The 25,860-nt window shown below is 34.6% G+C and overlaps 1 protein-coding gene across 1 annotated transcript in view; it reads left to right on the top strand.

Annotated features, from left to right (window-relative positions):
• SNTG1 (syntrophin gamma 1) overlaps positions 1-25,860 on the top strand; it is a 312,663-nt gene that overhangs the window by 218,496 nt on the left and 68,307 nt on the right. Inside the window, exon 11 of the mRNA XM_053965314.1 lies at positions 3,158-3,287. Within this exon, the coding sequence (XP_053821289.1) occupies positions 3,158-3,287 (130 nt within the window). The remainder of the gene's footprint in view (positions 1-3,157; positions 3,288-25,860) is intronic.

Consider the following 25,860-nt stretch of genomic DNA (forward strand, 5'->3'; position numbering starts at 1 on the left):
ATATTTGAAAGTTGCACAAAAGCTGTCCACTGCCTCAGTTGCTTCTTAGGGCTGTTTTTTCTTAGCATTACCCTGCCTAGGTCTGCCAGCCATTTCTCCTATTCACAGAGCTGAAATTAGTGCAGATTAGGCAGTAGTTGTTGTAGATCTTTGTGGAGCTAAAGCCAGCCTGCAGCTTTTGACCAGTAATAGCAGGATCATATTTACTTGGCTGCATGAACCTCAGTCTGTTGAGGAACAGTGGCTGGCCCAGGGAGGCAAGGTGGAAACCAAAGGCTACAAAGGCTTCTTGGCTGAACTGAACTGGAGCAAGATCAGGTCACCAGAGAGGCAGGAGGTGTTTTACTAAATTCTGTGAAAGCCTTCAGCTCCATATTTAACAATGAAGCATAAAGCACCCAAAACCATAACAGTCAAATCTGAGATCTATTCTACTGTATACTTCAGATAAATTACTGAATTGTATAGAACTACTCACATGGAATATTAGCACATAAGCAGCTGTTCATAGACCTAGGGGTTTAAAATTCAGTCTTCTGCATCAATAAAAAACAAGCTTAACGTTTATATTATAAAACTTGTACATAACAAAGGAAGTGTCTTAGGTAGTAATGATACCTTAAATTGCTGTAGACATTTTTAAATGTTACTCCCTCTCATAATTTGTTATGAGAGAAAGGTAGATACTTTTATAAGAGACTGCTAGGAACATCACTATAAAAGAAAGGATATTAAAAATAATATAAGGAAGTAATATGAAATGAAAGTTAATTAATTACATTTTCCATAATTAGTATTTACAAATCTGTTTTCACTATGTAAAGCCTAATAACTTTTTATAATTCAGAGTTTGATAGGGAAATATGTTGTTCTCACATACAATATTAAACCTCATAGTCATGTTTTAGCTTTTCCATTGGAGGGGTTGGAACACATAAATTCTGGAGGGTATTAATACAGAATTCTAGAAGACATTCAGGTTAATCTTGCAAAGCTTATTATTTTCAAATATAGCTTTTGTGTTCCAGAAGGCCCAGAACCTGAAACATGTAGTTGAATAAGTGTTTATTCATTATCAATTTTTTTGTGTATTCTAAAGTAATTAATCTACTATTTGTTCAATCTAGTACAAAACAACTATTTAATGCATTATGTTTTCAGGTTTGTGTGGTATTATGGATTTGGGCTGGTAGACTTATTCAAGCAAATACTATTACAATAATCTAAGGCTATCTACTGCCAAGACACATTCAAAAGTCATTTAGTAGGTGACCATGTATCATACTATTGATATTTGAGTAATTTGGAGTTGATACTTGGGTAATAACATTATGGATTAATGATTTTGTACTTGCACAGATCAAATTCCTAGGAACAGTAGGAACAATCTGATGCCCCAAATGCACCAGATTCACTGTATTTGTAGTCCAAGGGAAATATGTGCATGAGGATTGAATCTGGGTTTCTTGTATTTGTGTACAAAAATACACAATATTGTGTGGGGTCTGTGTATTTACTCTGATTTATGATAAACTGTGTGGAAACAAGGCAAGTCCTGAAATTAGTATTATTTTTCTTAAAAGAGATGATCAACAATTTTGATCCCATGCTATGGTTTTCATGTAAGGATTTAGAAATTTATTCTGGAAAAAATTGCTATTTATATTTACGGCCATCTAAAATAAAGGATAGAATAAACAAATGCTAGCAACACTACCTGAAGATTCTTTTAATAAATCTTCCTCAAAACTTTACTAGAATTATTGTGAAAATGAGTCTCTGAAATAAGTCTGTCTTGGTTGGTATTTTTGTGAATTTAAAGAAAAATCACTACCTCTAGAAAAGACAACTAAACTGCTGGATTTAAATAAACGAAAGAACCCTGAAAGATCATGTTAATATAAGCCTCATTATCCTGCAAGAACATGCTAGAACACTCAAAGCAAAGTCATGGCTCTAGTTCATTTCTATTGCTCGTCCTGACTGAAGAAACAATCTGTTCATGGATGGAATGAAGACAAATATTAGCCTTACATTGTGTACAACTAGTATAAAATTTTAAGAGGTAAAAGACCCCAAACAAACAGCTTTTAAAAATTGATATCTGTCTTCAGGTGCCAGAAGCTGTCATTAGTGACACTCAGTTTTACCCTGGAGATAACAGGCACTTTGCTTGAGCCATTCTCAAAGAATCTGAATGATGTACTTAATCTTAATTATGAATTGGTCATTAACAGTTGGGTTTGTAGCAGAATGTCAGCAGTGGAACTTGGTATTCTCTGTATGTGCAGTAATCTCCTATTCTGGGATATGGATTATTATTGAGGTTTTTTGGTTTTGAAGACAGAGATCTGTGAGCCTTACAAGAGCTTTTAGCAAATAAAGCAATTTACTGAAGAAATTAGGTCTGCTATTGCTTTAGCATCTGAAAATTTTTCTCTTGTTCTATAATTGCTCAGTGCCTGGAAGTGGAAAATCAGTATATAATGCATGATAGATTTTTGTATATGTGCCCAGATTGGTGCTGAGGGTAGAGACAGAGGTAGGAGTGTATTTTGGTAATGATCAGAAGTGCAATTGGAAAAATCATTAATGCTACTTGATCAATTTTGACTTCTCCGAGTTTTCAATCAGTAGTTTAGAAGAGAAACAGAATTCTATAAGTGTGAGCAGACAACAAGGGGCCTCCAGAGAGTAATCCAAATGTGTTTAGACACTGTATTATAAAAATAAAACAAAGGTGTTGAGAAAAAGATACTGGTATTCACTGAATTTCCCAAATTATTGCCTATGGCTTCCAATGCACTTTCCTTCTCTGTAGCCTGCTGTATTAAAGATTAAGTCTTAGATATGAATCAGCTCTGTCACTTGTTCAGCTTCTGAGGTTGTACAGTTTGATGGTCCAGGTTCTGTGGAGCTGGTCTATGGAATTTTTTTATAGCCTTATGGAAGCTTAATATTGTCTGAATTGACCTTTTAGCATGGTTGTTTTAATATGTCAGGTATTTATAAAGAAGGAAAACCAGCATTTTATCGGTGTTCACTGGCTGACCTTCATTGTAGTTGAAAGAAAAGCATTTTTACAAGTATTGTTAGGATGATGTGCTAGAAAAGATAAAATTTTCTTCTGACCTGATCTGTTATGATATGTCTATAGGCAAAATGCATTCCAAGTAATTGCTGTGGATGGGGTTTGCAGTGGAATAATTCAGTGTCTCTCTGCTGAAGACTGTATTGACTGGCTACAAGCAATAGCAAGTAACATTTCCAACCTCACAAAGCACAATGTAAGTATGGATCCAAGTAAGCCAGAAGGTTTCCCAATCATATTTGATTATAACTGTCATAAAAGCCTAATGGGTTCACACACAGAATTATCTGCATATAAACAATGCTTGAGGCTGTCTGAGAGAAGTCAGCTCAAGTTTGTTGTCAAATCAGACTCTGTGAGAAACCATTGAATGGGAAAATATTCTTCCCTACAGTCATATAATTCACTTTGTTGCTATCAGAGTTATTCGCTTCGTAGGAACACCACTTAGGATTAGAAGCAAAAACCAGACACACAGGAGGAAGCCAGGTGTGATGCAGGAGCACATAGGAAAAACAAAAATTCTGTGATTTCTTCATAGCACATCTCTATAGAAGCTGGTATAACCAGATCTGAATTAGATTTTAGGTCTGTCTAGGTATCGTTTGTCATGATGGGAAAGGCAAGGTGCTTCTGTGGTGGAGATATAGATATTCATTATCAGCAATGATTCAATGCATTTATGCTTCATGCACTGCGCTCTTACCATCTGAGCTTGTGGGATAAATACCACTTTTTGTTGACGCAGGAATAAATGTTATGTAAAAGTTTTTTCAAATATTAAGTTCAATTAAGAGGTCTCCTGGGCCTGCCTGAGATGTATTTGCATTTAATTGAACATGTGGTTCTCCCTGTATAGAAGTCCTTATAATATATATAATACCTTCCATGGTTTTCCTAAAAAACTGAGAACACATGGGGAACTCCACTATTTTGAACTGAGTTATAACAAGGAGGCCTTTGAGGATTTAATTTATATTTCCTTAAATCTGCTTTAGCTTCCCAAATCTGTCTCTGAATTTGCTTTTGTTTCAAATATAGGCAACACATTGAAAGAAGCTGCATTTTTTTGAGATTTATAATCAAGATGCAAAACTGTTTTCCATCTGGCAGCAATATGTAAAAGTCATTGTATTATAAAAACATGACAGACATGAATTCATCTGCCATCTGCAAGCTTCCATGCAGTACCAGCGAACTTTATGGCTATTTATTCATACTTAAAATGCTGTTGCTATGTAGAACCTTTCTTGTCTCACTAGGCATCCTGACAATTGAGGCTTCTGGGTTTTTTTTCTCTTGCCAACTTTATTTCAGTCTACTAAAGGTTCTTGCTACTTAAATCAGTGGATTTATTTGCTTGTAACAGTAGGCAGAGGCACCAAAATTTTACAGGTGTTTTGAAACACTTCAGTTCTGATGAGACTATAGTTATGGTTACTTAGCATAACTTGAATTTTGGCAATGCACTGTTATTACATGAATTTTTTTCTGAGTACAGTTTATAATTCTACACTGGTTTCCATAAAATACAGAAAGAAATTATCTAATGTTTTATAAGAGGTAAATAGCCTAAATTTTACAGCTGTTATGCCAGTCTTTGTATTTACCTTTTCTCAAAGATATCCTGTAAAGTAGCCGTGAGAGTTAGGGCTTATGATAATTATCCATGTGTCTATTTTTAGAATTGTCCTATTTGTTCATAGCTCTTACAAATTCATGGAAAACAATGACACTCTCCTTCCTGTAATATAGTTTTCTTTTAAATTGTCAGTTGCCAGAAAGAATGTTATGTGACAGCATACATGATAAGTGAATATAAGAAACCTTAGGAACACAGAGGGGGGAAAAAACAAACTGTTGCACAGAAGAATGATTATATGTGATTAGAGGTCCCTGTATTTATTTTCTTTATAAGATGGTTATTGACATGCACATACTGTTGATGTTAGCATTTTTCCTATCTGAGAGAGGTGTTTACTCCCAGTCATTCTCCTTTACTGTGTCATCTGCCACCAAAGAAACAAAGAGAGTTAAGGAATTTTTTTTAATTCTTTGGATAAATTGTGCAATTTTTAGTTTCAATTAACTTCTCATTCCTATCTAGAGGTTATAGGAAATAATTTGTTTCATTAAAATACCATGCAGCTCATAAAAATATTTACTCACATGATGATTCTCATATCTATCTATTTTTTGAAAAAAAAAAAAAGGAAATAGAATCAGAAAAAAGGACTATAACAGCTAGATTGTTTATGAAAGTACTTCCTTTACCCTTTTATCAAGTCTGGGCTCTGTAGATTTTGGTGGGATTTCTCTTGCCTAACTTTAGATGTCTTAAAGCAGAAAATGCAGAGTGAATCTTATTATTTACTGTTGACGTCCATTTTATGAAATCAATTCCCTCAGGACATGTCTGTCTTTCCTTTGACTGGTAAAAGACCCTAGGGTGGTGAGTTCATACTTGATACCTAAGGAGATAGAGATATATCCTGATAACCTGTCATTTGTGTCTTTGAGGGGCCAAAGCAAGTTTTTCTGAATAAATCTCCCAAAGAAATGCCGGGATATTTTTGACCAAAAAAAAAAAAAAAAAAAAAAAAAAGGTGGTATAGTAGTCTAAGTCAGAAAATCTGAATTGTTTTACTTTTTCACACACAAACTGTTCTGAAAAAAAATTAACTGATGGTTCAAACCCAAAAAAAATGCGAATAGCAAGTTCTATGTTGCTATATATATCTAATAGATATGAATATGTGTCTCTGGCTCCAAAATACTTTGTTGAACCTATAATCAAACAGTTTTTTCCAAGAATATTGTCAAAAAACTCTTCTCTCATGATCCAGCATGTCCATATCTGACACAAACGTGATGCGACTGAATTACAGGATCAGCAGTATAGCCAGTATCTACCAAAGACATAACAGAAATGCAGAAGTAGAAGCTAAAACAAAATGCCTTGACATGATCACCATTTTTGAAAGGCAGTGTTGCTAATTGAATGGAGTCTGGAAGATGGTGTCTGCAAGCAAACATTTTTCCTGCATTGGTTATATTACTAATCATTGTACAATACAAGTTAGAATTCTTATTATTATGCAAAAAGATAGTTAAAATTGTTATGCAGAGATACAGAAATTATATTTTGACTATTAAGAAGAGATTAAAAAAATCCATGTGCTGACTGATGAAGTTTACTTCAGATTAACAAACAAACCTCAGGTATGCACTCTTTTTCTTCATCTTCAGAAGGTTAGCACAAGCGTCCTCTAGTGTTTTAAGGATACTGAGAGTGATACTGCTAATTTAGTTTCTTTTGGTCCCAAGAAACTCATATTTCATATAAGGTAAAATACATTAAAATTGCACAACATGAATGGGGTTGTATACTAGTATGCAACCAAAATGCATACTGTATAAATGCACTGTTGGAAGTGACTTAATATCACACTGTAATTTATGAGGTGATGAATCTATAAGTATCATTCATTTCTGTAGATTGATTCCTCTCCAGCTTTAGTCACTTGAATTGTATCTGTGTTAAAAATTCACCAGGCTTATCAATAGCCTCAAAAACCAGAAGGGTTATATTAAGCCCAAAATTTTGTCTAAACAATCCTGATACTGAAGTTAATGTGCTGAAATCTGAATACGCTAAATTGAACCTGGGCTTGGGAACTCTAATTTCTCTATGAACTGATGAGGTTCTACATCCTTTTGTTGGATGGCTGGCCAAAGCCATTTAAAAAGGGAGCAAGCTGCTGCTTCTTTTCTTGCTAATGCTTCAAGTAGGAGTTTTCAATTCAGTTGTTCAATTCAGCGATGAACTATTTGCCTTTCCATGAACTTTTAAATTGTATTAAATTAGGTGGTAATTGATACTGATTTCTAGTCTTTAACATCTCTTTTGTTACAGAATTTTAGGATGACAGTATGCAATTGGTTAGGTACCTTTTAAAGAAATTACACTCTAGAAGAGTCTAAGAAAATAATCTAAAATCATGTGCTCTATAAAGAATCACCAGTTGCCAATACATCCCTAATTCATGTGCTGCCAGTGTCAGCAAATTTAAAGACAAATTTTTTAATGGCTTTAGGACAGTGGAAGTCAGGCATTTTGTATCTTTTTAACAAAAGAATAATACAAAAAGTACATTTGAGTTAGCAATTTCTAGGATATAGCTTCATAGAATTTTTGGGGATTTATCTTCACAATTCAGTATTTGTCATTTGCCCATTTTTTTCTCTGTGGCAGGTTTTTCTATAATGAGGGCAATAATATTTCTTTTCCCTCTCCTCTTCCATAATTTCTGTGAAAAACACTGCAATAGTTACATGTTTATGCTTTTTACCTTGAAGCCAGCACTTGACAGCAAAGAAACAACATGAACTTCATCAGACAGGAATGACAGGCAGCTGAGATAAAGTTTCTAAGCAGGAGGTGGCAAAAAGTTTTAAGCTTATCTTGAGAACGTCCACAAGATCTTACAAGATGTAGCTCACAGCAACTTCACTTTATCCTATTATGTTGCAGTTTTCTGGGTAAAAGAACACATTTGTGAAATTAATGAGGCACACACAGTTGATGGTAGAAGCACAGCAATAGCATGAAAGCTAGGATTAAGAGGTCTACAAACTGGGTATTGGCCCAATGGATGTGTTTTCCAGAACCTACGTCTTTGTTCTGAAGAGTTCAAAAGTTCAATTGAACTTTTTTGGTATGCTTAGAAAGTAGTACCTAGTGAAAGAAACTGCTACTAAGACAAAAAAAAAAAAAAAAAAAGCCAGCAACAAAATTGTTTCACTTCCACTAGAAAAAATACTACCTTATCTTTGCAATGCTGAAGTTTGGGTACAGGGATTATTTAAATCACTAGGTAGGAGACAAAGAGTGAAAACCAGGAGAAAAACCTGATTAGACTAATCCAATCTGTTCCACTTGTAGGAAGAATAAAATATCACAGGACTACATTCAGTGTAAGCAAATTGTTGAAATAAATTAGTAGAACATGTTTCATTTTTTCTGGTGGATGCTACCACCAGTAAGGACATACTGTAGAATGTTATATTACATTAATAAATCAATATCACTCATGTGAAGTAAACATTTAATATTTTAGTTTTTTAGTTACAATACAATGGCAAACCATCAGAAAGCTCTAATGTTAGTAATTTTTGAGTTTTCAGGGATTATATGCTCTTAAATGTCCTATGATCTGTGTATTACAATAATATTTATCTTTTTTTAGTTGCTCAGCTCTGCATGTTTGAAGCAAATCCAAAAGCACCAATATTAGTATCAAACCTCTTATGTTATATTCTGTAGTAATGCAAAAATCAAATACTCTCAGTAATTTAGAAGTTGAAAGCATTGTGAAATGAAGGCCAAAACGAGAGAGAATTATAGGAAGGCTATAAAGAATTACTAATAGAATATTTTTGCATACATGATTCACATTTCCCATGACACAAATACTCAGAAAATTGGACATTATTAAGTAAATATACCTTGAACACTTATTAAAGCAGTATTAGCCATTCAGGTGGTCACAGTGTTCTGATACTTTGACCTTTGTTCTCAACCTTGTAAAGGGAAGACTATACAGATAGTCATTCCAGTACTGATATTGAGGTCTTTCTTGGACAATTTAAAAATCAGAACTTGATACACCTGTAACATACTGCTGCCATTTTTCTCCATGTATGATTCTCTTAAGGCATGTAGATCTACATGAATAACTGTAGTCAGTGCAGCATCAGGATTACATAACATAAATCACTCCTATTTTTCTTCACTTTTAAAAAATGGAGGTTGCTATCAGGTGCACAATTAAAACTACATTTGTTTCTATGTCACTTTTTATCAGGTGTTACATATGGCCTTTTCTGATATTTATTTACTTATGTTTTTTTGGCAATTTGAGATGTGTCTTATTTTACAAACTTTTTATTTGTACCTAGTTTAAAGAACTGTGGATAATTTTGCACCCTCTTAAATGTACTGATTTAGCTGCAAAGAAATTTAAGTCCTGCCAAACTGTATTGCTGTTTCTCCAGTGTTTCATCTGCATTTCAATATAATTGAATATACTCAATATAATTGAGTATAAAGGACAATGAGGCAAATAGGAAAACAGTGCAAGAAAAGAATATTTCTTTGAGAAATATTTCTTCAAGAATATTTTTTCCAGAACTATCTGGGAAATTTGTAACAAGAAACTTCTGTCTTCATAGTTAGAGTATTTCTTATGACACATTCTGGTTACGGTGAGAGCACTCATCATAAAGACATGCAGTCTCACAGTATTGCTTTGGAATATATGGTGTAGACTTCAAGTACTCATGATAGGTTTTCAAAATAAATTAAATTTTCCATCTTTTCTTCTGCAAAATGTTACATATGTTCATGTTATTTTTAATAGTATCTTTTTTGCTTTGCTGTATACAAGTGCACAACTTCTGCAGTGGTCTTTAATATCTGATTAAAACATTAACATCTCTATTCTTATTGTACAGAACTCTAAAGTACAATTTAGGAGACACAATGTCCCTAGAGACAATACAATCAGAAGCCTTTCATTTTAAATTTACCAGTTTAATGTAAATTAAAAAAAAAAAAGCAACATTCTTGCAGAGAGAATATTTTTTGAGTTTTATATATGATTCTCTCACTCAATAAAGAATCCCTGCATTTTGATTCATCCGCTTTTGTATAGAGTCAAGTTAAATTTTAGCCTTGTGCTAGTATTTAAATTAAAGCAAAACAATATTCAATATGTTCTTTATTCTCTGCAGATTTTTATGAAACTCTGAGACTCTTTCTCTTCCCTCATTCTATTATTATTGAAGGCCTAAGTTAACACATTATAATGAAAACTATGACCTGTTTAGTTGCAAGACACTTTGGAGGAATGTCACGCTTGCTCTCAACATTCCACCTTGGTGAAAGGTAACAAGAAACCTGTCATTTAGGGAAAAAAAAACCCAAAACCAAACAACACCTTTTGCTTGATTTTAAGTGGCAAAAATTGATGACAAAAATAAAGGAAATAGGAATCTAACTGGGAATAAGGGTAAGCTGTTTGGGGGTCTGCAGAGAGGTAACAAAGAAGAAAGGACTCATTATAAGTTGCCCTTTCATGCCAAAATGCCAAGCTGCCCTTTCAGTAGCAGCTGGAGACTTACAGCTACTGTAACCTAGTTTTTGTTGTGCAATAAAATGTTCAATATTCCACAATTGGTTTATTTTCAGTGAGAATGTGTTAAAAGTGCTGTTGAATCACAAACTGCTGTTGATAAAATAGCAACTGGAAGTGGGAAGCTAGGCTATAATAACCTTTTTTTTTGTATTTCTTCTTTTTGCTATCTTAAAAAGACCCCACAACAAATACAAATATAATTATTCGTATTTAAAGCAATGTTACCTTGTTTTGACATCCATTGCCTCTTACTCACTTTTAAAAAAATATTTTTAAAGGTGGCTACATCAGAAGTTTTGCCTTTCTTCCACAACCAGAGAATTAAAAGAATGAAAAGACATTTAAATGCACTCAAAAAGCTGTAAAACACCTCAGGGTATACATTATTAGTAGCCTAATGTGTTGAAAGCACTTTCTCCATTTGGTTGTCTTGCTTCATAAAGTGCCACAGAGAGCAAGTGCATTCAAGTAGTGCACAGCTTATATTGGCCTGCGGAACAGAGTGGAGTCAGAGGAAGAGGCAGAGGTGTGGGGTAGAAGAGAGGGATTCCAGCCATTCCTGGATAGGTTTAAGAGGTTAGAGCAAATAAGTCCAGACAGGCAAAACAACAAATGATTAGTAAGCTGCAGAGGAAATGAGCCCCAAATACTTGGGACTTGCCATTTGTCGGCTGACAAGAGGTATTATGAAACTATGTGACAAGCTCTTTATCTCCTAAAAATACCTGGGGTAGTTAAGTGGCAAACACCTGCGGGGAAAGTCTGAAATGTCTAAAATGATAGCTGTGTTGATCACCTATGTGGGCACCAACATGATTGCAAGGTGTTCTGTTGGTTCTTCTCACCAGTTTGTTTATTTCATAGAATGAGGTAATTACATTCAAAACTTGTTTCAGACTGTCATTGAGGTCATGAAGTCCAGCTTGAAAAAGTGAGAATGAAGCACCTTGTTTCATTCTCATTTCCCAGTGCATGGTACTCTCTGACTTACTGCACTGAAAAACAATGAATTTCCTTTGAGAATTACTATGTTTTTGGACAGTTTATAATGAGTGTATGAAGGTTTCTCCTTTTCTCCTTTTTTTTCCTAATTGTTTACAAAATTTTTTAACAATTTTGAAGGCTATAAAATGGCATTTTCCATTTGCCAAATGACATGCCATTTGCCTAATGATACCAATCAGTAATGGTAGTCCAGTGAATCAAAGGAAAATTTTCTTTACTGCATTTATGAAATCACTTGATACAGCTTTTGCCTATAAAAATTGTATGAAACAACTTTTTGTTGCTCCATCTCTTTGTAAAATAAAGTCTGCAGTCCTTTACTATATGAAATCATGTCTCAGAAGCTATTAATCATATATATTTGATCAATATTAAAAAGAATATACATTTTTATATTTGATGTATGCAATCATGTAATTCTTATTCCCCAATTTTGTTTTTTTTATGAGCCAATTACCAGTTATGTTTGGGTAGTTTGTCAAGAGAGCACTTTATGTGCTAAAGAGTGCATAACAGGATCCTAAATTCTACTTTTATGTGAGACCTCCTGTGATAAGAAAGACAGTCACTAATTTTTAGAAACACAGGATGAAGAAATCATAAAATACTGCTGGAAAGGAGGCAACCAGGCAGTTAAAGAAGGCCTGTCCATCTCACCTGTGACTACCTGTGACTGAACTATTGTTCAGTGTCATAAAATACAACATAAAATGCAATTGGGGGATAATTTGATTTGCGTTAATCCTTACACTTACTTTTAGCTGTATTAGCCGAAAGTGATGTAAGGTCAATGCATATACACAGTTTAGCTTATCCACATGATAATTCCAATTTTATTCATAAGGCTACTTCTTAAAAGTCAGAAGGCAAACCATATTTATATTTCTAATCACTGATAGATATTCTACTTCTCTTCCAGTGTGATGCATTGAAATCACACGAACAGTAAAAAGTGTCCTTTTAGTCCACTGTTTCCATTATACACTGGCCATTCAACAAATAGATCACATTGTTCAGAGATAGATTTAAATATGTACAACAAATCTATGTAGATGTGACATATTTGCATGTTTCATTAGTTTACTTCTTGTACAGATGACAAATCTTGATTAAAAAAACAGAGTAAAACATGTCCACATTCCAGAAATGTTTATAAGTCTGTTGGTGAACAAACACACAAGTTTATGGCTGTTTACTCCAGGGAAAAATCTGTTACCTGCCTAGGAGAAAATATTGTTTTCACTGTGTTTATTTCCTAAAGCAATTTTGTAAAGTAATAAAAAGGATGAAAAACTTCCTGTGGTGTGTCAACATGCTGCCACTTCTCACATAATTCAGTCGATTTAACATTGTTAAAGGAGTTTCAACAGTTCTTCTCTGGTATCTGATTGCCAAGGGACTAGACTTCTCTTTTTATAACTACTTTCTACTTTAGCTGAACTAAGTAATGTGACGGAAATGGTAGCTGTTTGTCCCTAAAAAGCAAGATCCTCTCCACCCAATCTCCCAATATAATAAAGGAATATTAAAAATGTCTTTAAGACTTGAAGGAAGTGAACTCATCCTCCTAATACAGGCAGTTACTTCTATCCCATTAACTATATAAAGACTACAGATATCTCCAGAGGGTAATTCCATCTCCTTGAATTAAATACTTACCTCTCCCACTTCTAACAGGAAATGGCAAGAGGGTACTTTAGCATAATAGCCTACAGGTTGGTAGAGTCACCCTGACGTGAGAGACAGGAGCTCCCTGTGCTACACAGCCTGCAGCCTGATGCCATCTGCCTCACTGCTGGCCAAAGGATCTCTGGGGACAGCACAGAGCTGAGGCTGTGCTTCTTCCAGAGGCTCTTCTCTGTGCCCTCCTTAGAGCCACACATAGAATTCTTGCCAATGCTGTTGAGAGGAGACAGGGGGCTCATCCATACTGTCTGGTGGGATTCACCCAGCAGGAATAATGCTTAAGTTTAGCAGATAAATACTTATCTCCTGCAGCCTGCATATCCTGGGTAGCTACTCTGGTATTACCTACCATGACCAAATTGGACACTTCACTCCCCATACTACAGAGTAGATTTTATTGTTGCAGATTTTTAATCCAACTTAGTTCTCTGATTTTACAAACAGTGCAGTCCCACAAACAGTTGCTTTAGCACAACTGAAAGGCTGGGTACATTGTGTGGATATACAAGCAGGACGAGAGAAGTCCACATAAATTTCTGCAGCCAAGTTTTCCATGAAAGAGAAGGATCAGCAAAATTAGGCCAATGTAGATGTCTTTAACTTAGCAGCTGGGGATTTTCTGTATTTGTGAAAGTTGTACTCAGATATGACTTCTTTACCCCTTTCTCTTCTTCTGTCTTTGTTCACAATTCCCTGAAGTTTTAAAAACTAATGAGAATGTCTCTCAGGTTTTGAGAAGAAATTAAAAGCCATGCTTCTGGAGATTCTCTTACCACACAGGAAGTGTTCCACACCATTTTGGAGCATTTAGACTATTTAACTTGTGACATAATTTTTGTGAAAAAAATAGCTTCAGGGAAGTCAGATTGATGCAAAATGTTTTGGTCTGCATGAACAATGGACTCATTCATTGCAGAATAAAGGGTGTAAATAAAAATATTTGTTGCTTTTCTTTTCTTCTTTGCATTCCCATTGATTGTGTCTGCTATTTTCCCTTCACAGGTGCAGATGTATCTGGGGAAAATTATAGCCTTTTTATAGCATTATTATTGCATAGAGAAGATACAAGTTTTACTGAGTGGTTCTAAATATATATTTGTTTAATATTTTTTCACTGGAATACCAGCCTACAGCAGCTGTGTGGATTTGGAAGAACTCGTAATGTCCATTCCTCTGATTTACTATTTTGTTCAGAAAGGAAAAAAAATGTTTCTCTTCTTGTATATGCATTATGAAAAAAGATAAAATGAAGGCTCCCATTCATGGAGGAGGAGGGAGGTAATCAAAACATTGTGGAAGCAAAATGATTGAATAACCTAAACTGTCGCTAGAAGGTAAAAAAAGAACATAAAGATTAATCCTCAAAACCTTTAGTAAGGTTCATTTTATTGGTAAAGGTCCACAGAATTATGAATATAATTTTAATGAGGACCATTCACAAAAAAAGGTTCTGATGAAGATACAAAAAGACCTGACATTCAGATACCAGTTCTACTGTTTCAGATCCCATTTTGTGTATTAATGTTATTAGTGACTTCCATGAAGTGTTCGGAGGTGTTGAAATGAGTTTTCCTGAGATAGTCCAGATATCTGCAAAGAAAGTAATGAAGATTTTTATTACAAGAGGAGTCATGTAAATGCAACTACAAATATTAAACAAACCAAATATGAAACAAACAAATATGAAGGGCCTTTGCTTTATATTAATGAAATTAAGTACAAGTGACCTACATTGATGTACCGGCTTTCCCCTGTACATATTTTTATGTGATGAAGATGTTACAGGGAGTTAATACATTACTTTTACCAATTATTTTGTTCTATGCCAGGCAAAAAACCCACAGGTGGCTTCTCAAGCTTATATTTAAATAGTATGTGCATTCCATTTAAATGTTTTTCTCATTTTGTAACTGTAACAATATTAATTTTAAAGGTTTTTCTTTTTTTACATCATAAATAGAATGTTTCACAAGAAGAAATATGTCCTTAGGCTGACATAACCCCTATAGAGTTGTGGAGCTAACATCCTTTTCTAGTTACTCTTTAAATAATTGATAAATCACAGTGTGTATGCATGTTTGATATCAGAATTATTTCCTTTTGCACCAGATTAGCATAAATGGATCTTTATATTGCTGTATAAACATAAGCTATATTTTAAAATATTATAGCAAGCCAAATCCTAAGAGGCTGTTGACAAGCTGTTTTAAACAGATTATTTTTAAAGTTATGTGCTTAACGAGATAGTCAGTACACCTCTCCAGACTATTTAGCAAAATATGTCTGCACCTTAATTAAGCTAACTACTCTTGCTGCAGCAGTATGGCTATTAGCTCATTCATTTACCAAACAGTAACCATAAACAGCATTTTCATCTCAAAAATATAATAACCAGCAGTCAGGAAAACAGAGTATGCAATTTGAATTAAAAAAGAGTATTCCCTGTTGTTCAAATAGCAACTAGAACTCTAGAACATCCCGACTTGCAGACAGCTCTCCCAGTAAAATAATTTTCCATTTACATAGCTGGATAGATTGTATGCCAAACCTAGCTTAAAGCAATTATAGCTATCTGACCTCTATTTAGTCTTCTGATCCAAAACCCACTTCCCTTTACCTTTGTAAGTTCATAGACCAAACCAAAATAAGTCACATTTTATTTTCTTTATGCTTACATTTTTTTAAAAACCATAGAGACAGACTTGTGGAAGCTTCCTACTTACTCCTGGTTATAATACCACTCTGTCTTTACAGTGGGGTGACTTAGGAGGCAGTTTGCATCTTGACCGGGTCAGCAGCAAATAATAAAGAAACCAACTTGGGTCATTCCTGCTATGTGTAGCTTCTCTGGCCATGATGTGTTTACATTGTCAAACTACAACTCTGATGCATGCTTTCTTTCCCTTTAGATTTGAATTGACAACCCTTTAGCTCCAGAAATGCTACCCTTTCAGCTTAAAAAAAGATCTTGCTTTTTTCTTTTGCATGTTGATATCTTCTATCCCAAGCATTAGAAGATTAGGAAAGTTCATATTAATAAAGGGATTATTTTCAACAGTGCCAATATTTTTATCAGTCTTTTATCAGCTTCTTGCTAGGTCTTTGTATTCTTTGTCTCTGTCGCTGTGTTTGCTCCTGTTATTTCATTCGTATTTCCTGTTGAGCACAAGTCTACCAATGCAGTGTTACCAGTGCTAAATAACTTCTTTTACATTTTCACATATGAATACTTTTATAATCAAAACTCACTAGATAGCCATATTTTCTGTAAGGTGCATACTCTACTTGTCCACTGGAAAGAAAAGGAAGTGTCATGGCTAAATCATTAACTCTTTAGTATCCCAAAACATAGGAAATAAGTAGCACAGTAGAATTTGTAACTACGAAGGGGTTTGGGAAATATTCCTTGTCTATGTAGAACCAGAAACATGACAGGACAAGATGAGATCTCCTCAGCTGCCAAGCAGCAAGAGTGCAAATAGTTTTGATATATGCCATTGATAACAGAGAGGAGAATGAAAGGGTTTTGGTTGACTCCATTTTGAAAAGAAAATTATTGGCAGATAGTTACAAGAAGGGAAAGGGTCAGTTGTAAACAGATGATTGTCACCATTAATAAGTGTGACACAATCTTGAATGAAGTCTGATCATCTTAGAAACCTGAGAGGGCATTAGGTATACATTAGTGAGAAGCATTTTAGATATATGCTTTCCAAGTACATCCTCATTACATTGCTTAAAGCCTACATGAGATTGAGCTTCTGTTCAAAATCTGTTTGCTAAGTACAGGAAGCTTCTAGATGAAATAAATAGCAGTAAAGTGGAAGTTATAAATTTTGTGTGGCACAGAACAATCAGTGCATATGGTTTCAGAGTAAAAACTCGCTTCATACAGCTTTATTTCATTACTGTGTTTTTTCCAATTATGACCAACTCAAAACTAAATCTTTTGCAAATTGTAATGTGTGTGTTAACATCCACCTAATTACTGCTAAGAACAGTTAGTGCTCATACTGAAAGAGTAATTCTATATTTGATGGAATTGCTGCCTTCATACATCTTTGGGATTCTCTTCTTTTTTTGGCTTTGAGCTTATGCTCTCACAGCAGTCTATACTTTGTGAATAGGCATGATGCTAATTAGATATTTAGTCGCTTTGTTCAGTTCTAATTTCTTAAAATTACACACCATTTATATATATATATATATTTAAGTGTTTTTATAATAATATCAAATTTATGCAATCAATTCTCTAATTGTGACAATATATAATAATGTAACCTTGTACTATTTTACTTATTACGCAGCATCTGTTTTTGTTACAGCTTGACATATGCATTTCACTTGTAAATTATAGCTTTTATGTTACACTTATGCCATTGTCTTCATTATACCTTTGTTGAATAATGTGTTTCCTGATTTTTCTTTTAACTATACTGCTGGAGTAATTTTCTCAGTAAGTGTGTGTATACCTTTTTCTTTCGGGAAAGATGTCTATAATAGACAACTAGAATTTCACTAAAGTAATGAAAGACATTGTGGAAAAAAAAAATATTTTTTTTAATTGATTCCAGTAATTTAAGTGTCATAAGGGTGATTCTTCCTTCAATACCGCTTTTAATGTTGAAACTTAGAGAATTGTACACATCTTGGTATCCTGAAAATGTGGGATACTATTATTTGTATTTATTAGCTTATGTCATTATAGAATCTTAGAATATCAGTTTGGAAGGGGACCTCGAGGATCATCTGATCCAGTCTTTCTTGACAAAGGCACAGTCTAGACAAGATGCCCAGAGCCCCATTCAGGTGAATCTTAAAAGTATCCAAAGCTGGGGAATCCACCGCTTCCCTGGGGAGGTTATTCCAATGACTGATTGTTCTCATTGTCCAAAATTTTCCTCTTGTTTTTAATCAGAATGTCCACAGGAGTACTCATTACCCCTGTGTCTTCCCTGTGACTCCTTGTAAAAAGGGAGTCTCCATCTTTGTAATCACCTTTTAAATACTGGAATATGGTAATAAGGTCTCCCCTAACCCCTCTATTTTCAAGGCTGAACAATCCCAGTTCTTTTACCTTTCCTTATATGGCAGGCTTCCCAGTCTTTTGATTGTCTTTGTGGCCTTTCTATGGACCCTGACTAAATCATGTTTGAACTACAAGAAATACTGATAGAGCAAAAATCTATACTTTTGACTAAACAATCTCCTTTACTGCTGAAATGCAATTAGACAGGGAGTTGCTGTTCTGAAATCTGTCCAAAATGCACACTTTAGTAAAAGTCAACTATAAATTTGCTTGTAACATCCTCAGTGTCTGTTTTAGCCATTCTTAATGCCAATAAATTGGAAGTTTATGAGATGTTCAAGAAAATCCCATTGATCTTAACTATTATACTTCTTCCTATTTAAGGATTAAAAGATCATATCCAAAGCAAGAAAAATGCGCCATCTATTACTAGTGTGAGTTTAACAATATTTTTAAAATTAATGGTCCTTTAACACACTTCTCAAAGAAGAAGAAGGAAAAAAAAAGTCTGAGATGAAAATTATTTCATTTGTGCAAAAACTTTTACCCTACTCTTTTTTCTCCCTTGACATCTTCTACCCCTTGACCTACCTTTCATCCATGATCCCACTCACACACAGCTCTTTAGACTTTTATTTGGCCATATTGATCAGTAGAGCATTCTTTTTCAGAAATACAAGAAGATACTTGAGAAAACCCCTATTTACAGAGATTTTTGCATACTATTTTATAATGACTTCTTAGTTTTGAGGTGAAATTGGAGATCAATAGAGAGAACTGTATTCCTTAGAAGGGAATCTAATTCAAGACTTCTTAAGCTAATGGCTTGTTAAGAGAAAGAAGGTTAAGAAGAGTAAAATTTTTCCTATTTGTGGCAATCTGGGAGCTTTATTGCAAAAGAGTTTCTCATTAAAAGTCAGCTCAGGGTATAACTTAATATAGTGCTAGAGTGAGTCTGTGATTAATCTGAACACAATGAGTGAGTGAGACCTGTTTTGTATCAGAAGGGGCAGGGTGTATTTTATAAAATATGAGGACATGACTTTTAACTATACAAGCACTACAAAATAATTTTGTAGTGTTTCAAGTGAAATTTAAAATGATTAGTTATACAGATGAATGGGGAGCTTCCAGCAGAAACAGGTATTGAAAATCTCAGGTATTTATAACGATCTTACCTATGAAATTTCTTTTTCTTTTCTAATATAAAATTTAGCAATTGTGTTAATACCAAGTTTATTATCATGTGAACATAATTCTCAACACTGATTTCATTTTATGTCAAGCAAATTATCTAAGCAATGTAATAACAAGTGATTTTTTTAGCTTACAAGTTTATCTGGTGCTGTCAGCCAAATTGTCTCGTAAATATTGCTGCTATTCCTGAGAGCTTCAAGAGAATAGAATTCTGTAATTCTTTTAGACAGAAGAAGTGAAATGTGACATAACACAATAAAGACAAGGTGTTTCTATAATTTTATTTTTAATCCACTCAAACCAAAGTAAATGAATGGGTTGATTATGGAGTGGTGGAAGATATAATATCTGTAAAGACTAAAGAAAACCTCTTTAGCTTTGTTGCCTCAGGTAAAGGTATTTGTCTAGTCTACTGGCAACTGGCCAATTTAATGAATTTTGACATCAGGAGTTCATTTTGACTGGAAAGCTGTGGTGTAAGCATTAAATGTATTTTAAAAATCGCTAGCTACATTTCTGTTAGGTTCTGTCAAGACATTTAATTGTCACCTTTTATATACAATTGTATATTAGGTGATGGCATAAAAGTCGTCATTTCTTCTGTTATTTTGCTACCTCCTTTTTCATATAAAATGCTGCACTATGAACTGCAAATGTTATTATCTATACAAAATTGAGGAATCCTGAAACAATGCAAACTTGGCAATTCTTCATGAGCAAGGTCAGTAGATTGTAGACTGAGGGCAGAGGAACAAAATATGTTTAGTTGCAGTCTTCAACAAACTGCTTTATTCTATTTCAGTCCACTCAGAATGAAAAGACCAGTTTGGAAACAGGGACCTAAAAGGAAAGGACCCTTTGACTCAGTAAAGCAGCTCAAAAGCTGTGGATAGGACTTTTAGGGGGAAGGAATAAAAGGAGAATAATGACCTTCAGCAAACATATTATATACAGAGCAAACCTCTGATGAAAATGTCAGTTGGGAAGACAAATACATTTTTCTTCAATACTTGCTAACAGTTCAAGTGGAAACTTTAGGCAGGAACCAAAAGTATAGATGTCTAAATCCAAATCTTAAACTGAATTCGTAGGAGTTATGGTTTGCAGTTCCCTTCCCAAAGAAGGCTGAGGAGGGAGGAAGATTCCTCAGCTGTGACATATGTGCTGGTGAAATGTCTTAAGTAGTTAAAGAAATTGCAAAGGAAAGCTGACAGAGAGGGTGAAATCTGGAATGGGGCTGTGGAGAAGGTGATTGGTAAGGAAGGTGATTGGAAGCCAGGAAGATCTACAAGAGCACCTACTGTGATTGAGGAAAACCTAGCTAACAAGCTATTTCAACTCAGATTTTCTTCATAGGGAAATGATCCCTCCTCAGGCAGTGATGCATTAAAATGATGCCCACAGGAGCTGAAGTTTCAAGCCTAATGAAAGTGGATTAAAAATAAAATGGAAGCCTGGCAGGCTGGAAAAGCTGTGAGATTAAGGATCAATCTTCCCAAGAGGAAAAGATATATTGGTTGGTCATGAGTGAGTCACTCCTGTGTGTGCTGAAAACTTTGGTCTAGAGCCTGGACCTAATATTGTGGGAAGTCTTCTGTCTACCAGGAGCTTAAATCTGAGGAATATTGCCAAAGCCATCTAGTCAAATGACAATTACCTGTGACTGCTCCTTCATGCAGGCATGACTGATTTCTGTGTCACTCTAAGCAGATAAAAAGTGGCTGCAAGAATCTTGGAGGAAGGCTGAGGGGATCAGAACCGTTGTAATGTGCTAGTCTGTTCTCTTGTTCATTCAGGAAAAATGTGTGTCATTCAGTGCCCATATGCAAAAGTAGCCTACCAAAATAGGCTCTAGCTTCTTTGACAATAACATGAACTTGCAAGAAAATACAGGGTGAAATGAATCTGGCATTGCCTGAAGAAAAGAATAATGCTTCAACTTAAGAAAAACTACACAAAGGGCAAGCAGTTTCTTCTTTGGTTCTGTGATGGATTACATGAGAAGCAATGGGATTAAACTGCAACTGGAAGGAGTCTGGTTCAATATAAGGAGAACTTCCAATGCTAAGTCGAGGTGTATTTGCTAATAGATTGACTTATGAGGCATTAAGAGACTAATTGTGGCAGGACTGTACAAATGGATTCGACAAACAGCTTCAATCGATTGAGTTGCTTTTCAGCTATATGTTGCTGTTCTTTTGTATTATCACAGAATTTTACAAATTCATATCAGTGTTTGCAACTTACATTCAGAAATACTGCGATAAGATAAACTGGATAATATTAAAGTTTTTCCCCTGTCATTCTATGAAAAATTCTGAAAGTAAATACTATATCCTGGGTATTTTTTTTGTCTAAACATTAAGTCGTAATGAAATGGTAAGTGAAAAGTAAAATTGAAGTTGGGCTTATCTATAATATTTAATTGCCTTGAAAAACCAAGAGGTAATGAAATCTGGTATTTTACACCAGGAGATCAATTTTTAATAGTTTAATTTAACAGTTTAAGTCTGGTTTCTGCTGGAAAAATGACATGGCTTCCTTGCTCTGTAGTAATAAGTAACACCAGCTTTTTTAACTCTTAGTGTGATTGATACTGCAGTAATCATACTGCAGTGAGCAACTACTATTATTATATAAGCCACAGTTATTCAGGTGCATTTCATTATCTGAAGAATGATCCCAGTGTCTCGTTGTCAGGTTTTTTCCATATCTTTTCAATTCTTCTTGTTCACAGTCCTTCTAATGCGTCTTCAGTACAGAGAAACATCTTTCAGATGGGACCGTAATAGCTTCTTCAGGCACTGGATTTAATTTGTTTTCAGTGTCTCTAATAGTATGCATATTGCTGTTGGTATTTTATTTATGAAGATTCACTGTTATAAAACTGTTTGCAACACATGTATCTTCTTTAAAGAGGCACAATAAAAATATTGTCATTAAGGTGACATTCAGTTTTAGGAATGGCTGTTAAATATTGCAGGATTAAGTGATGCCATTCATTTGTCAAGTAAAAAAGTACAATACTTTTTTAAAAAGAAAAGTTTAATTGGAGTAAAATTAATTGCAATCCTATTATTGGAACCTCACAGATGTTTGAAGAGTAGGTTTTGGGTTTTTGTCCTTAGGGCTCCCACTATGCTTCCATGTAATAGGCACAAATCTGGTATTTCTTTCTGATATACATCCATTACTTCTGTGCTGGTACTATTCAATGTATCACTGAATCCTTTTGAGTGAAAAAGAAAAAGGTTTAATAATATGCAGGTTTGTGATCACATTTCAGATGGCCATTCATGCTTTGATAGTGCTATTACGTGTCCTAAATTACTAATAACTCTCAATATACAAATATTTTCTTTCAAAAGTGCAACACCTCTCTTAAGAATGATTTGTATTCATCGGCTTCTGCTTTTGGAGGTGCACTCCTGACTTTTACTAGCTATATTTTGTTGTCCCCAAAAGTATTTATCAAATACCTGCATTTATTGGAGCTCACTAAAGCATGGAAGCTCTCTGCTTATTTTGTACAGCTGGCTAATAAAGACAGTCAGTAGGATTTAGAAGGAAGCTTATAGAGTTCTGCTTTCCAGATGTGACCTCAAGATTATCTCAGGACTATCTTCCTCTACTCCTATACAGGATTAAAATGAAACATGTGGATTAAGATGATTCATGAGAACTGTTAAACTGTACCAAAATAAAGATCCATCTAGTCCTGTGTCTGGTGATAACAAAAGAGTAGTTATATTTTCTTTTGTCTTTCCAGCCATCTGCTACTTTAGGACTTCTTCAGACAACTGATTAGGGACTTCCTGAATAATGTCTACTGTGTCCTCATTGTCTATAAACTTTACATATATTTGATCTCTATTTGTAATTTTTTGACTCCAAAGAGAGATTTTATAACATTGATTATATAAGCTGAAACATATCATTTTGGTTCTCACTTTTGTTCTCATCTAGGAAGTGTAGTGAGGATGACTCAGCCTGCAGGTATCTATAGGAACAGACTCGAAAGCAGAGGTCATGCTTGTGCTCATGCATTATTCAGTGTTGGATCAAGCCTCTCCTCTATGTAACTGTTCGTATATTCTGGAGTTTTTCCCCTTTCTTCCTTCAAGGAAGTTGATTCTGCGCTCCTTCAGGCTGCATGTGTTTGCAATCCAGTGTGTCTAGTCTTGAGAAAAATCCAACTAGGACATGAAAATGCTAGGAATGATGGAAGTAATCCCAATCTTTTATCCTTTGAACCATTCAGCTGGTAAAATGTAATCAATACATGACAGAGAATGGTGCCATCACTGGTAGGTCAAGAAGCAGATGTGAATTAAGTACTTCCTATGCTCCCATATTTTCCAGAACATATTGACTGATCATTTTGCATAACTTAGCTTATACATATTTTTAGTGTGAACTCTAAAATCTACTGCAGCTTATAAAACCATCACTAAGAATTGCTATATTTATTCTATAGGCAATTATACATATATTTGAATGCATTCACCAATATATGATGTATTTTGTGGGAGCTGTTGCGTGCTTCTTTCAAATCTTCTCTGATTCTTTCAATGCACATAAACCCTTGGACAACAAAATTTCACAATCTTATGACAACTTACTTATCCCATTGAGTAAACAAAAACCTAGCAAGGACAGAAAGTAAGGCTAACCAACTAGTAATTTGAAGTGTTATGTACTATTTCTTATTCATTAACAAAAGATTACCACAGCATGGACTCATGTTTTCTGTCAAATTTTAATGATCTGGCTTCCTTTTTGAATCACTTAACAGCCCAATGGTGCAAACTGTATTGTTGCTTGTCTTCGTCTCTATGTATGAGAGGAAGAACTATGCAATGAATTTACATTATTCTCAAGCTATTTTATTTTAATTACCTGTTGATGAATTTAAGTCAGCAGCTCTGTAATGCAAACGATTGATAGAGAAGGTTACAGAGGCTAAAATTTTTTGGGGAAATCCATATAAATGGCTAGCATAAATAAAAATAATAAAATATTCTTTTTAAAATGGAAAATTACTGTGACCTGCAAAGTTATATGATATCTCCAGACTGAAAAAAAAAATAGAGATCAAATCCTATGTAAAAGTGTGTGAGTATCTTATTTACTGCCTAAGTCAGCAAAAGGCTGAGCAGGCACTGGTGGCCACTTGTTTCATATGATGCCCTTCAGTCTTGGCTGTTCCCTTAGGTATTCCAAGGGAAAGGTCTCTGTCAGGATCTCTGTCCTAACAACTAACACCTACTCTGTTATTCTTTCTTGTAGAGGACCAGATGTATTACCTGCATCTTAATTGTCTATTAATCATCTTTCCCATTATCCCTTTAGAACTTTGAGTCTAATTTACAGCATAGTTTATAATGAAATAAGATCGATAATAGGATAATAGGAAATAGTGTGGTACACATAGAGTTTTCAAACATCTGATTGCTTCTATTTAAATTTTTAAGGACTGGAGAAACATGGAATCTCTTGATCTTACTACTCTTAAGAGTCCTTGGTGCTTATTGAAAGATACATTTCCTCATTATCTCATGGGCATCATGTGATTAAATTGGAATAGAAAATTTCATTAATATAAATAGTTAAGAAAGGGCAAAAAAACTCTAATTAATAGTAGTTTTCAAATTACATTTTAAAATCCTCATATGGAAACTGAAAATACTTATTGCTGTGTTATTTACCCCAAGAATGTCTGAAACAGTATCTCTCAGAGGAATGAACAATTCAATTCAGCTTTAACTGAATGTGAAAATTTAAACCCCAGCTTTTATGCGTTTAATCAGCTGCATTTCAGCAGAGGACAACAATAATAGGCTACAATTCATGCAAAAAGATATGGAACGGTGTTCTTCTGCGTTACTGCTTCTCTGGCATGGATATTTTTAAATAATAAAATCTAAAAAGCCCCAAACATTTGCAATCATTGTGTGCACCTGAAGCCAAGGCCTGCTCATTTGTGTTCCTGCTGAGAAGTGCTGTGTTCCATGTTCTTGTTTGCTTCCTCTGCAGAGTAGGCACAGCCATCACTGTGAAAATATCCATCTGTGGTTGCAACATCTCGTGCAGAAAAATGACTGAATTTGGCCATGGGACATTTTTCATTATGTTCCACTTCATATCATCTCCCTGCCCAGTATTCTTCATGTCTATGATGTCCAAGCATACTGTGAGATTAATTTTTGGAACATATCTATTAAAATATATTTGTACCATTAACAATCCATGTGCTTTGAACCAGTCTTCTTTGATAGCTTTCACTAAAATATATTCTTCCCATCCCTGAAAGTTTTCAAAGCCAGAGCTCTGGATGGAGCTCTGAACAACCTGGTCTAGTGAAAGGTGTCCCTGACCATGGTAGAGGGTTGGAACTAGATGATCTTTAATATTAATTCCAATCTAAACCATTCTGTGTTTCTATGATTCCATTATATGGTCTTGTATTATCACCACTTACATATTTGCTTGTCAGATGCAAGATACTGCAGAGACCTTCTTTTTGACTCCTTCTTCCTCCTTCCACCTTGACTGGATCATCAGCTCCCAAATTATTTTCTCTATGGTGTTCTTAGATTTTTTTTTCCTAATTTGCACTCATGGAAATTGAATCAGAATAGAATATTCTGATA

Source organism: Vidua chalybeata, chromosome 1 (assembly GCF_026979565.1).
Source record: "Vidua chalybeata isolate OUT-0048 chromosome 1, bVidCha1 merged haplotype, whole genome shotgun sequence".
Taxonomy (NCBI): domain Eukaryota; kingdom Metazoa; phylum Chordata; class Aves; order Passeriformes; family Viduidae; genus Vidua; species Vidua chalybeata.